This window comes from Ascaphus truei, chromosome 2 (genome assembly GCF_040206685.1).
Source record: "Ascaphus truei isolate aAscTru1 chromosome 2, aAscTru1.hap1, whole genome shotgun sequence".
NCBI lineage: Eukaryota > Metazoa > Chordata > Amphibia > Anura > Ascaphidae > Ascaphus > Ascaphus truei.
This window is the reverse complement of record NC_134484.1, coordinates 299,830,543-299,844,451: the sequence shown is the minus strand read 5'-3', so window position 1 is coordinate 299,844,451 and position 13,909 is coordinate 299,830,543. Positions and strand designations below refer to the sequence as shown.

Sequence of the window (13,909 nt, the reverse complement as noted above, 5' to 3'; positions counted from 1 at the left end):
AAGGGTCAGGCAAGGCACAGGAACAGGCAAGATACAGGAAGCAGTGAGCACAGCACATAAACAAGAGTTTATGCTCAACAAGTTGCACAGGAACTGACAGGGTATATAAAGGAGGAGGAACCAATCAGGAGGTAGCAGAAAGATTACATCAGACCTAGATTGGAAGCTAATAGGAGGAAGCAGGATTGGTTGCAGGTGAGACACAGCTGATGTGTGTTTTGAGATTAGCTGCTGCGCGGCGTGTGTGCGCAGGGAAAATGCGGCATGGGGCAGATGTGTCTCCAGCAGGCGTTGGTGCGGTGGCGAAAGCGTGCCTCCGCGAGTGCACTGTTGGGTAGGTGCGCCTGCGCAGACAGGGGTCCGCGCGTGCTGCAGGCATTGCTGCGTGCTGCAGGCATTGCTGCGTGATGCGTCAGGGAGGCGGAGCTTTGCAGCTATCTTGACAGATCTCGAACAAAGAAGCCATGATCCTCAACAGCCACGGTCCTCAGGATAACCCACTGAAGTGATCTATTGGGTCCAGATCTCAGGACTTGGATCTGATCTGGATACAAACATTTGGGACTGGTAACACAATTGTTTGCGCCGGGGAATTGTTTCTCTTTTTGTATATCATAATACGGGTGAAGAAATTAAAGATAGGCAGTGGGTCGGACACATTGCAAGAAGAAATTACCATTATTAGACAAAGATGGTACAGGCATACCCCGCATGAACGTACACAATGGGACCGGAGCATGTATGTAAAGCGAAAATGTACTTAAAGTGAAGTACTACCATTTTTCCACTTATCGATGCATGTACTGTACTGCAATTGTCATATACGTGCATAACTGATGTAATAAACACATTTGTAACAGGCTCTATAGTCTCCCCGCTTGCACACAGCTTCGGTACAGGTGGGAAGCTGGTATTGCTGTTCAGGACGTGCTGTTCAGGACGTGCTGACAGGCGCATGCGTGAGATGCCGTTTGCCTATTGGGCGATATATCCTTACTCGCGAGTGTACTTAAAGTGAGTGTCCTTAAACCGGGGTATGCCTGTACTCCATGGAATTCCAATGAAAGTTAAAAAGAACAAGACAACGACCAAAAGTGGAGAAGAAAGGCTTGCAATTGCAATAAATGGAAGATCATTGAGGAGACCATCATCCAGCAGTTGATTGACAAAGGGCTGAAGATGATGTATACATTTGTTATGCTTTATCAAGCACTCAAACAAACTTCACAAACTTCAACTCTGCAAGCTAGTAAAAGTGCCTGAGCATTTTGTATACATTTTCAAAAGAAGTATAATGAAAATCTAAGGAAAATTACAAAAATGAAACGTCATTGTATTTCACATAAAATAGGTTTAATATCGCTACATAGTGAAGCCCAAAACCAAACAGCCATCAAGAGCTGAGAGAAAATGTCCACTCATATCACAAAACAAATCACTTCCACAAAGTTCCTCTCACCACAAGCAGCTTTCCCAAGTACCTCCAGCAAGAATCAGAATTTAATAAACAAAGCACATACTACAAGTAAAAAGAAGCACAATTAAATAGTAGGCCAAATAAATAAATCACATTAAAATAAATATACCAAACGAAAAACATAATTCATCCAAAAATCCTCCCACATAAAATGATATATAATACTTGGCTCTATTTCTCATTTATTTTTTGAGACTAGGATAGCCCTTTGTGGCTCCTCTTTACTCTCCTACGTATAAAGTTCTATTAGTCCTGCTGGCCTAATGGGGTTAACTGTAGATTTTGATACGTTATAATTGCGCAATGTGATACAGTAGTTCAGGAATATAGTTTCAGTCAAGCATTTGGAATGAGAAGTTGGTCCATTTTAGTGTATTACCATTAAAAGGCATTGCTTAAATAATCTAGTCTGCTGCAATGAACAGCTCATGTATCTTCGTTATACAAGGACGTTTAAGTTCAAAAGAAAATGTCATCAGAAAATGGCACAGCACTGTGAGGTTTGCATAGGCTACAATGTGTGAAAAAATGTCAAAAGCTCTGTCGCACAGAGTAATACAGTAATAACACACCAGTTTGCTAACATATCTTTTAGAATTTCTTATTACGACATCTAAATAATACAGTTTAAAACACAGAAGCAGAAATTATTCTGTACGTGGTAATGTCAATAATATATTAAGTTTAGCTTACTGTGTCCGGCAGGGTGAAAGTGCATGTTTGTTCAGCAAAACGAAATAATATATTTGTTATCGGAAAGATATCACTTTGTAAAAGTTTCTGCCAAGAACTTACATCGCAGCCTCGTATTGCATCCATAGCAAGCAGGTCGTTACCATGGCGCAGTTGAAACTTCACCATTTCTTCTGCTGCTTTAAGATCGCTAAGTTCTTGCTCCTGTGTTTTGGAACATTCTTTGATCATATCTTTTAAAAGTAAAGCATATTTACTCATCCTCTGAATGGGTTTCAGTAGGTATGATGCCAAATCCATTTTATCGCCCAAATCTTGCTGTTTATTCTGTAAAATAATAAAATAAAAGTGATTATTAATTGAAGCCCCACTTTTTTGAGCTTAACAATTCTTTTTGAAATTTTTAGGAAAAAAGTTGAAGATAAAGTAACTTGACTATATTTATGTTGCTCGGAATGATGGGAAAAAAGTATAGCAGATGAAGAAAAAAAAAAAGGTTTGTGACGTGAATCACACTATAGAGAGATTTACCAAGTGTTGGTTTAACTTTAGACCGTGTTAGAAGATGCAGTGAGGCAAGGCGTTCTGTCTGGATAAAGATATACAATGGTATTCTAAGCAATATAATGGAAATCGGTTCATCTTGTGGCAATATATTTAAAAAGCTTGAAGGCATCTTCAAGACGCACTGTCTGTAAAACATCTTCTGCAAGGTGACTGCTTGCAGTAGACGGTACTGCAGAACTAGATTGACTTGAAGCTGCTTTAACATCACATATTTGTGTAAACCAACTTATGCCTAATAATTAGTATACGAGCCTGTAATTATTTATATATGTTAATGTGTTTATGTGAACTTTAATAAATATATACAGTAGAGGCAACGTTTATTTTAACATTTGCTGTAAACTAGCCGGGTTACATTCTGGGTATGTGCTGGGTATGTTCTGGGCTAGTTTGAGGCACGTTTAAGGCATTTCTGCATTGACTAACGACCCATAGGATTAACACAGCAGGGATCCCTGGCAGTCCCATTCAGTTTGAATGGGACTGCCAGGGACCCCCGCTGTTAATCTGATAGGCCATTAATCAATGCAGAAATGCTGGGGCTAGTTTAAGGAAAGTTTAAGGCATGTATTCAGAATGTACCTGGGTGTACCTGGGTCTTTTGGGGAATTGCCACTGGTTTTTGTTAGAATAATCGCTGCCTCTACTGTACTTTAAAAATTTTTAGTATTTTATATTTTACATAAAATAAATGTACAAATCCTTTTATTATCATATTTATTTAAAATAACAGCACAAATTAAAATCCAACAATTATCCCAGACTCGTCTACAGATTATTAGGCATACTTTTCCATTGGTTTACAGTCATTTGCTTGTGTTAACAAATCTTTACAGCAATGTAGGTCCTTCACAGGAGAAAGAGTTGCTCAGCAAGTAAAGACACTGACTCTGTAAACAATGGTACCGAGTTTGAATCAGGAGACCCTGGTTCAATTATTGGTGTCAGCTCGTGACCTTGGGCAAATCACTATCTCCCTGTGCCTCTGGTACCAAAAATCATAGATTGCAAGCTCATCTGGGCAGGGACTGTAGAAATTCTTGTACTCTATACCGCGCACTATATTGTAATTGAGAAGTGCTTTGAATACATTTGAGAGAAAATCACTAAATTAAGTTTTTATTACTTAAGACTGGAGATCTGGATGACACGTTTCAGGGAAGGTGGGGAATTCTGATGATGCCACTTCGTAAATACTATATTATATTAAAATGAATTTATTTAAATACCTGCTGATATACCCAGCATTGCCCGGGATAGAATTTGCCCGCTCCACCTCTCTCTCCGCTCACCCCCGATCCCACTCTCTCTCTCCGCTCCCCCTCTCTCTCACTATTGCCCTCTCTCTTTCCCCATTTCCCTCCCGCCCCGTTGTCAGCAATCTGGCCCCCCCCTGCACATGAATGTGGCCCTCCCATGTTCACAGCTGGGGTCGTCCCCCCGTTCACAGCTTGGGGCCCCCCACCCTTCACACCTCCATTCCCCCCAACCTTCACAGCTCTGCCTCCCCATTACATTGGTGATTTCCCCCCACCCTGACTGGTCTGTGTCCCCCCCCCTGCTCACAGCTGTTCCCCCCCTTCACAGCTGTGCCCCCCCCCACGTAGAGATGTGCGATTCCCCTCCTTCACAGCACCATTCCCCCCCCATTCACAGCTGTTTTCTCCCCCTTCGGTCAGGGGCCGGCCCCCCCTTTCACAGGTCCAATTCCACCCCCCCTTCAGAGTTCAGTGAGTGGGTGGTGACTTTTAGTGACTGTGTGGGTGGGTGACTGGAAGGGTGGGTTAGTGAGTGTGGGTGGGTTAGTTGGGTGGGTTATCTCTCACCCCCTGCCTGTTTTCCCCCCTGCATCCCCCCTCTGTCCCCAATACCTGATGCGGAGGCTGCAGAGGGGAGGTAGCGGAGGGTAGGCAGTGGTGCGGGTGTGAGGCGGTGCCTGGAGGGGGGTGGTGGTGATCCAGCGGCAGCCCGGGTGTGAGGTGGGCGGCTGGAGGGGGGAGGTAGCGGTGTGGGTGGGTGCTGTGATTCGGCAGGGTTGCAGCTGTAGGTGAGGCGGCGGGGAGGGTGGCGGCAGTGATGGTGTAGTGCGGCAGGAGGGGAGGCGGCGGGCCGGGTGGACAGTGTGATCCAGCGGGGATGCGGCCGTAGGTGATGTGGGGGCCGGCGGCGCGCTGGATCTAGGTTGTGAGGCGGCGGGGTGAGGGAGTGATGTGCGGTGGGGCTGGAGGGGAGGCGGTAATGCGGGGGGCCGGCGGTGGCACATGGTGTGAGGAGCCTGTGAGGGTGACGGCGAGGGCGTGTGTTTAGTCTTTCTGACGTCACCCACCCCGCAGGCCAATCACAGCATGAGCCGCCGCCAAGCATGTGAGCAGCCGCAACCAATGAGCAACCTCACAAACCCACACACAACCAAACTTTCAGTTTTATATATATAGATAAGTTGCTGCACTGCATATTCTCCCCACATCATGTTCAGTAACCGGACCACATCTAACAGCCGCGATACAACTTATAGACGCCTAGTAAATACAGCAGTAGCTTGAAAAGGACCTGTGGTTCTGAAAGAGGCTGTGCAGTCTAGACAGCCAGTTAGTAGAGCACTAATCTCCAATCGTTCAATCATTCTTAAAATAACGAAACATAGTGAACTACTTGGTGTCCTGCAGTAAATCCTAAGGATGGTTGAGAAAATATTCCCCTCTAATGTTCTGGCACAGTGAAGGCAAACCTTTAAAGTTTATACTTGCAGTGCTGTGCTCTTCCTTTCCATCTGTCTGTTGGTGTACGTTAGGGCTCTGGCCTGGGACCATCCTTTTTTCTCTATATACACTCACACTTGGCTTCAAATTTCATCTTTATACAGATGACACACAACTGCTTATTATAACCCCTAAACTTACTCGACATTCAGTACCAAGTCACTGATAGTCTCTGCGATTTATACTGGATAGCCCTCCGTCGCCCAATACATAACATGTCTAAAACTGAGCTAAACCTAATCCCACCTAAACCAGGCCCAATTGCTCTATTTTCTGTCACAGTAAATAACAATATCCTTCATCCAGTCTCCCAAGCCCATTGCCTAGATGTAATATTTAACTCCTCAGTCTCCTTCTCATCTCATTGACTTTGTTATTAAATCTTGCCGATTTTTCCTCTACATCAGTGGTCTCCAAACGTTTCAGTACAAGGGACACATCGTATATTCTACATATTTTCGTGGGCCAAAGAAAAAACATCTTTTTATATATTTTAAAAATGAATGAATAAGTTTTATTTGGATCTTTTTGTGGTAATCAGCATATGATTCCGAAAAAAAGAGAAATGTGACAATTACAAAGAAAGGATGCTGTGCTTACACTGGGAAATTATATATAATGAGCAAAAATATATATATTTCAAATTGAAGTGGGCCGGATACAATCTTCTGGGGGGCCTGATATGGCCCCCGGGCCGTGGTTTGGAGACCCCTGCTCTACATCATCAGAATCCACTCTTTCCTCTGTTGCTCTACAACTAAAACTCTCATACATGCCCTCATTAACTCCCAACTTGACTATTGACTGTCCTCCCAACTCCATACTGTATACAAAATAGTATTGCGCAAGTTCTCACTGTCTTCAATGTCTGTCTCTGTCCCTCTCCTCAATAAATCCCTTCAATGGCACCCCATTAATTGCAACATTAGCTATAAAATTTCACTTTTCTACTCCAAGGCTCTACATTTCTTCTATACTCTCTTACTGATCAGCTCTAATCTCCCGCTATACTTCTTCTCGTCACTTATAGTTTGCTGAATACTTTTCTCCTCTCTGCTCCTCCAGTCTCTACTGCACTCACATCTGAATCCTCCCTCTCTTTTTTCTCCCTACCTGTGGACCCCCTACCCAGCATCATTCACCAATCTACAACCCTCCCATCTTCAAGTCACACCTGAAATCTTACCTCTCAGTGAAGCATTTTGACAGTTTAGGCTTGTGGCTGCTCCACACACTCATGATGCACTTACTTGACCCCCTCAAACATGTTCTATACTGCTCTTGCTCCTGTTGTATTCTGTACATTTCTCATTATTCCATTTATATTGTTAGGCAGGGACTCCCTAATTCCCATTGTTTAACTTCCTATTTAACGCTCTTGTATATTATCGCCTTATACTGTCTTGCTTTTTCTGTAAAGTGCTGCATACATTGATGGCACAATTTAAATAAACTTATACACAGATACATACATTTAAATAGAAAGGAAACATACATTTTTTTTGCCACAATATGTTTTTATAGTCATTGTTGTTTATCCGGCAGGAAAAACCTGTGAGGTATTAATCATAAAACTGAAGAGTAAAGATTAATTTATAAAAGAAACATCATAGTTACTTTAAAGAATAAATTCCCATGGCTTGTTAGCAAGGCATCCGACTGTGGTTTATTCTTGCTGTACAAAGCATACATTCCAAACTGTTCTTCCTGATAAATAATAAAACATATTTAGTATGGTGGAAATACTGTACATTTTACTGTAATCAGAGTAGACAAAATACTTATATACAAACATATAATGAACTATTTTAGGTAATTTAAAGAAACGTGGTATTAAGTACCCAATCTTACCTAACTCAGTAATATCAGCAACTTTTGGAATAAGATTTAAGTAGGGTAACAATATACTAATGAAGTGCATCTTACGCCATAGCATTATACCTTGATAATATTTGATTACTTATAGATATATATATATATATATACAGTATAACTTAATTCTTTAGTATTGCTCTTAATTTTAGATTGTTTTGCTTTTAATTTTTTTAGAATAATTCTGCTAAACTAACCATCTGCTCTGAATCAGAAGTATGTAAAGAACATTTCCATTCAACAAATTCAGTCATGAACATTGTGTATGTCTTAAAATTCCATGTATTTTAGTGCCATACTTACATGTTTCAGGAAGCAATTGCTGACTCTTAGGGGACAGTCTATACAATGCTCCAATTCTTTAAGGAAATATTGACAGTGAAAATTGTACAATTTCTCCAGGTTTCCAAAAATAATATTACGCTTGCCCCGTAAATCCTGTGGTAAATCCAATCTCTCCATCTCTGGAAAATAGTTGTCAATGATGTATCCCAAGGACCTCACATACTCTCTTTCTGTAGTTATCATTTCATCCATGATATGATGACGTTTACTGCTGAACATATAAAACAGATAATGTGATTTCTGTAACTTACTGCAAGGAAAATACTGACCTGTTATAATACCAGTAAAAAATGTATTTAAGCTACACATTAATGATTCATAAATAGTTTTTAGTTGTAAAAATGAATTCACCTAACATAAAAGGTTTGGTATATTCCTATTATTTGCATCTAAAATAACATTAAAGAAAGAATGTGAAAAGATGAATTCTACGATAGATTAAAATGACATGGCAATGCTTTAAGGCAATGGAGGCGTCCGCGTGCGGTGCGATCACGTGTTGTCTGCGGCAGCATGGACTCAGCCTTATATGTATTTAGCGTTATACACAGCATAATAGTTGACACGATCAAAGCCGGCAACAGAATTTTTGGGACCCAGGCCAAATTTGAAGAATGGAGCCCCTGCAAATGTTGAGAATCACATTTTGGCTACTTTTCCTGGACATGTATCTTTGTTCCCTCTTCCCACTAATTTATTTATCTCTCCTGTTTCCCCTAGTGTATTTCTCGATCACCATTTGTCATTCCATCTTTTCTCCACGTGTTGTGTATTTCTCTTTCCTCTCCCTGCATGTCTTCCTCTCTCTCCGACCCAGTATCTCTTCTCTTCTTCTCTCTTCTTTCACCCAGCATGTCTTTCTCCCCCCTCCCCAGCATGTTTTTCTCCTCTCCCCCCAGAATGTATCTTTGTTTTTACATCGTTCATATAATTCTCTGTTCTTCCCTCACTTATTTCTCTTATTTCATGTCTTTTTTCACATGCTTTTGTTCTATTTTTAACATCCCCATACCACAGTCTCTTTCCTGTTCCCATTCATGCCATTATCTTATTTGAATCCCCCATGTTTCTCCCCCCACACATTTTTCTTATTTTCCCTTTTGACTACATCCTCTTTCAGAATCTGATGTATCTTCTCCCAGCATCTATTTCTTTGTTCCTTTCTCACTCTTTCCCCTTCGTGTCTTTCTCTCTTTTCTCCCTCCTTATGTGTTTCTTTTCCCTCTTATGTATTTCTCTTTTCTCCTTTATTTGCTCTTTTTTTTATTTTGTTTCCTCTTTATGTCTTCTTTCCTTTCTGGTCTGTCTGTTTTTCTCCCCCTGATTTAGCCCTCCCCTTTAACCTTTACCAGTCTCCCGGTTGCATGCTGCAGCTTCTGCACTGCTCTCCTTGAGACGCCGCCCACTGACCAAGGCTCTCCCCCCCCCCCTCACCAACAGAGGGACGGATTTCCCCACTGCCTGCATCTCAGGGCCTGTTGCAGACAATTGAGGAGTCTGCAGGGGCTGGGTCCCTAACCCCACCAATCCTGACTGTCCCCACCATGTCGGCAGCCCTGAAGACTATGGACCATCAACAAGCATGACCTTTGCATTAAATGTTTTCAACAAGTACAGTTTTATTGTATGGGTCATAATCATCAGAATCCCTTCCTTCTAAAATGTTCTAATAGGGTTTGCACTAAAACAGTGATTGTAAACCTCCATAGCCTGGGTGCAAATTCTGCACTGGCAGCATCTGAGCTGGCACACCGTCTGTCCGATATCTCCAGCTTTCACCAGGAGACTGAAAGGGTAGGATCCAACTACTTGTGAATGATGGGGATACAAGGGAAAAGGAAGTGCTTAAACCAGCTAAGTGGGGAGACTAGTTTCAGAATGCATTGTGCTTTGTGTAATTACATAGGTATGCAGAATGAAGAGAGTAGCGTTTTTCAACAGGGGTTCCTAGGAACCGTTTGGTTCCCGGGCATCCCTAAAGGGTTCTCTGCAATTTTCAGGTAATTTGACAATTGTACGATGTAACCCAGAGAAGAAAGAAGACAAGCCCCTTATTCAGTGCAGAACTATTTGTAGGCTAGATATTCGCTCGGGTTAGAAGGATCTTTGTATTATGATCCCAATATGGACAAAATGTTGTCAGTGTACATTGTATAGTGCATGAGATAATGAAAGCTGTTAAGTTGCATGAAAAAATTAGTTGTATAAAAATGTACTTTTAATCATTGATCCATAAAATATTGCCACAAAAACAAAATACACAATATATATAAAAATACATATATATACAGTATATATGCAGCCCTGTTTCCCCTTGAACACAGGAAGTTACCAGTGCTGCCCTTGTACCTGTTGGCTCACAGGAGCCTAAGCCTCTGCCACGGAGAGCCTGGGGTATATACTTGCTATGGTGCAGCACCTCCACCTGTGAGGGATCCCAGCAGAGAGGAAGCAGCCCCTCACAGAACACCACAATTGGAACACACACGTAGTAAAAATAGAAGAACATTTACTGGAAGGAGATATCCTTATCACTCTAATGTGTTATATACAGTGTTCGACAATTCATTATAACTACACGCCCGTGGCGAGTGGATTTAGGCCGCGGGCGAGTAGTTCTGCGGCTCTAGGAATTCCCCATGCAATTTTCCCTGCTCGCACTATGTGAGCCCATTTTATTTGGCTCCTTCTGTACCTGCAATGGCCGCGCGACGTCAGACGCCGTGTTGCCATGCCAACATGACGCTCGTGCTGTGTGAAGGTGAAAAAAACGGCGCTAACTCTACTAGTGTACACTTGTATTATACAGTGAGTGATGATTGTAATCAAATGATTAATAAACAATGGTGACGTGATAAACAACGTGAAAACAATAATAAGTTCAAACCCCCTGCTCAAACCCAGCTGGTAGGGACTGGTTCCACTAGTCCCACAAATCGTCGTTCTCCAGTTGCAATCCAGGGGGAGCATGAAAGGGAAATAGAACACAAAACAATCTAAGTGCAAACAGTTTGATAACTTATATATAGAATCTGTGGTGAATCTTGGCTCATATGTGTGGCCTACTTACAAGATGTAAGTCAAAAACAAGCGGTTTTGACACAATGGTCTCTGCAAGGAGGGTTTCTCATCCAGGAATATAGGGACTCCCAATCTCAGCTCAGCAGCAGTGTATAGAAAAGAAAAAATACCATAGTGCAGACCAGTAATGTAAAAAAACTCGACTTTATAGGGTTAAAAATGAACACTTACAATAAAAACATGTATTTCATGCGTGTATCACATTATAAGTGATCGAGGAGAGAAAGCTGTTAGCTTCAGGCTCACCCACCACCTCCGGTATAGACTCTGCGTGGGACACTGCTGTCTGGGACTCTCCACCTCGTGGGCTCCCTCTGGGGTATGTTGTTCCCGTCAGCTTCTTTGCTCATGCAGGACGCTGCTTGGCTCTCTGCCTGGAGCTCCCTCTCAGGTGGGCTGTCCTGTCCGGCAGGCTCCGGTGTGTCACTTCCGGTTGGTCGCGATGCGTCACTTCCGGTCGTGGGTCTGCAAACTCTGCTACAGTCTCTCTCCTTCTCTGGGTGGCTACCACTCTATGCGCCAAGCTAGGGAATGGCCGCACATGCGCGAGCCAAAAGAAGATGGCGACGCCCTGCACGGGAGCCGCCGGGAGTCCTTGGCGATGCAGTCGCCGCCCCGATGCCGCACACCTGCACGCCCCCCCGCAGCGGAGGCAAACAGGGGAAACCCGGAGATGCGGGGACCCCGCCACACTCCTGGCGCCCGCGGAGGTGAGGGGGTTACTGGGAGCCCATAGGGGACAGGGCTACACAATATGTATGTATATATATATACACACACACACACACACACACACACACACACACACACACACACACACACACACACACACACACACACATATATATATATATACACGACACACAAATATGAATACCGCATCAAAACAACCAATACGTATGAATGCGGTCTAAACCAAAACGGAGTATAACTGAAAATAACAGGATACCTCTGGCGGTGCTAGAGGAATAAATGAAGTATGTAAACACAGAAGAAGAAAAAGAAACCTCATGTAAAGCACTCAGACATATAATGCAAAATAATGATAAATGTATTAAATCAATATAAAAAAGAAAAAACAGAAAAACTGACTGAAACCCTAACTACTGGACTCAAAAAAAAAATAATATATATATAAAGCAGAAAATAGCCGTGTTAGTCCAGTTGCGATAGTGCAGAATAAATGAGTTATTCAGTATTAGGTGATACCTTTTTTATTGGACTAACAATTTATGTCATAGGACAAGCTTTCGAGAATTCTCCTCTCTTCTTCAGGTCAAGCAATACTGATTTACACAGGAATCAATGCTAAAACAGTGGAGAAAAAAAAAAAAAAACATATGTACTGTAGATAAGGTAGGGTGTTAAAAGTGTTTGATGCCAGAGGATGGTGACAAGGAACCAAAAACAGATGTGTAAGCTCCACGGGGCAGGGACTGTGTCTGCAAAATGTCTCTGTAAAGCGCTACACAAGAACAAACAATTATTATTATTATATTATTATATAAATCATTTAACACCTTTTACCTTCCGGATCAATTCACTGGGAATGACAAGGTAGTGGAAAAAAATGAAGTCTGTTCTGGTAAAACCAGCAGTCGTACAATAAAATACAAGAAATAAACACTTCGAGTCTCACTAGGTGCAGGGCGCCTGCTTCAGGAAGGCTTACCCTGTTCGTTCCATGGCCAGGAACACCACAGTTGTCTTTCAAGGAGAAATACCTGTCTTTTCCTTCTGGTTGCACATTCAGTGATTCTCAGAACTTGGCCGCGACTGTAGAACTTGTCCTCAGCTAGGCTTCTCCAGCAACTCTGTGCCGAGTGCTTTGCTATTCCAAGCAAAGCACTTTTGAAAAGCCCGCCAGCTCTTCACCGGACAAAGTCCCAAGATTGTCTGGTTCTCTGATCGGGCAGTCCCCTTACATAGACCAATCAGAGAACGGATCCTAACTGCAAGAGCCAATCACAGGGCTGGAGGATTGTCTTGCTGTATGCGTCCGAGTAGGGGGTGTGTCGAGGGGCTCAGGAAGCGGGAAATTTGAACTGGCCAATGGGAACTGTGCCTACAAGCAACGGCTTCCCCTTGCCAACCCCATAGCTCACGCTGGGTAGGCTCCACCAGGTCTGGTAGAACAAAGTCTTGCAGGGAGTTTTTCTAATCTATAGCTGGTACTCTGTCATTCCTCGCTCACTAAACGGCCAACACCTCTCGACTTCCATCTTCCCCTTTGATCCAAAATCTCTATGCGGACATCCTGGCTTATCAATTTACCATATAGAGTATATATACCGTATAGAGATGAATACACATTTTAAAACACATCTTTTTTTCCTCTTACCTGGGATTGGGGATATGATGATTAAACTTAACTTGGCGGTATGGGGAGCACAATATTTCATAGGGAACATACACCGGTAATATATGCACACGAGTACCCGCAGACCAGACGTTGTCTGCGGGTAAAATGGGGGGACAACCGGCGCATTTGTCCCACAACCTTTTTACATGTTTTTATCACTTCTCCCCCCAAATACCCACTATGAAAGTCCCGCTCCAGAAGTCCCAGGTTTATAGAAGCACAGATAGGGTTATAACACACACACTGTTGTCGGGGGACCACGGTTTTAGGGGTAACCAGCCAGGCTTCACCTTTATTATGAAGGCTGGCTACCCCCACCGTCACAATGATGATGAAGTGAGGTAGCTGAAGACCCTGTCTTACCACTCCAGGTGCCAGCTGGCTTCAGGCTCTAGCGTGGTATGGGTCTCCTGCAGAAAACTCACAAAGTACCATCCCTTTAGCAGATAGGAGAGTACCTGGAACCTGCAGAGACCATCCTTACAGCCGTGCTGATGTGCAAAGTCATTATTTTTGTGTGTCAGAAGTACTGCTTGTACCAGCCACAGAGGCCTGGTACTCTCGCAGCTGGTTTATGAATTTCAGGGCTCGGAAATGCTCCGAGCTCCCAGAAATCTTGGCCCTGTGGCTGGCCCTCATGTATACCTGGCGAGAGCGAAGGATGAGATTGACATGTCCCCACTTCGAGGGCCAACTGCACTTTCCTTTTTTTTGTCCATAGAGGGTGTTCTCCAGGAAACGTGCGAGATGACT

The 13,909-nt window shown here is 43.0% G+C and overlaps 1 protein-coding gene across 6 annotated transcripts in view; it reads right to left on the bottom strand.

The window, feature by feature from the left end:
* Positions 1 to 13,909, bottom strand: part of PLEKHG4B (pleckstrin homology and RhoGEF domain containing G4B) — a 378,808-nt gene that overhangs the window by 34,116 nt on the left and 330,783 nt on the right. For 5 of the 6 annotated variants that reach the window (XM_075586405.1, XM_075586404.1, XM_075586401.1 and 2 more), the window contains 3 exons: positions 7,672 to 7,924; positions 7,114 to 7,203; positions 2,273 to 2,497 (listed from right to left, as the gene is read on the bottom strand). In XM_075586405.1, the coding sequence (XP_075442520.1) occupies positions 2,273 to 2,497; positions 7,114 to 7,203; positions 7,672 to 7,924 (568 nt within the window). The remainder of the gene's footprint in view (positions 1 to 2,272; positions 2,498 to 7,113; positions 7,204 to 7,671; positions 7,925 to 13,909) is intronic. The other variant, XM_075586400.1, reaches the window with a different exon arrangement.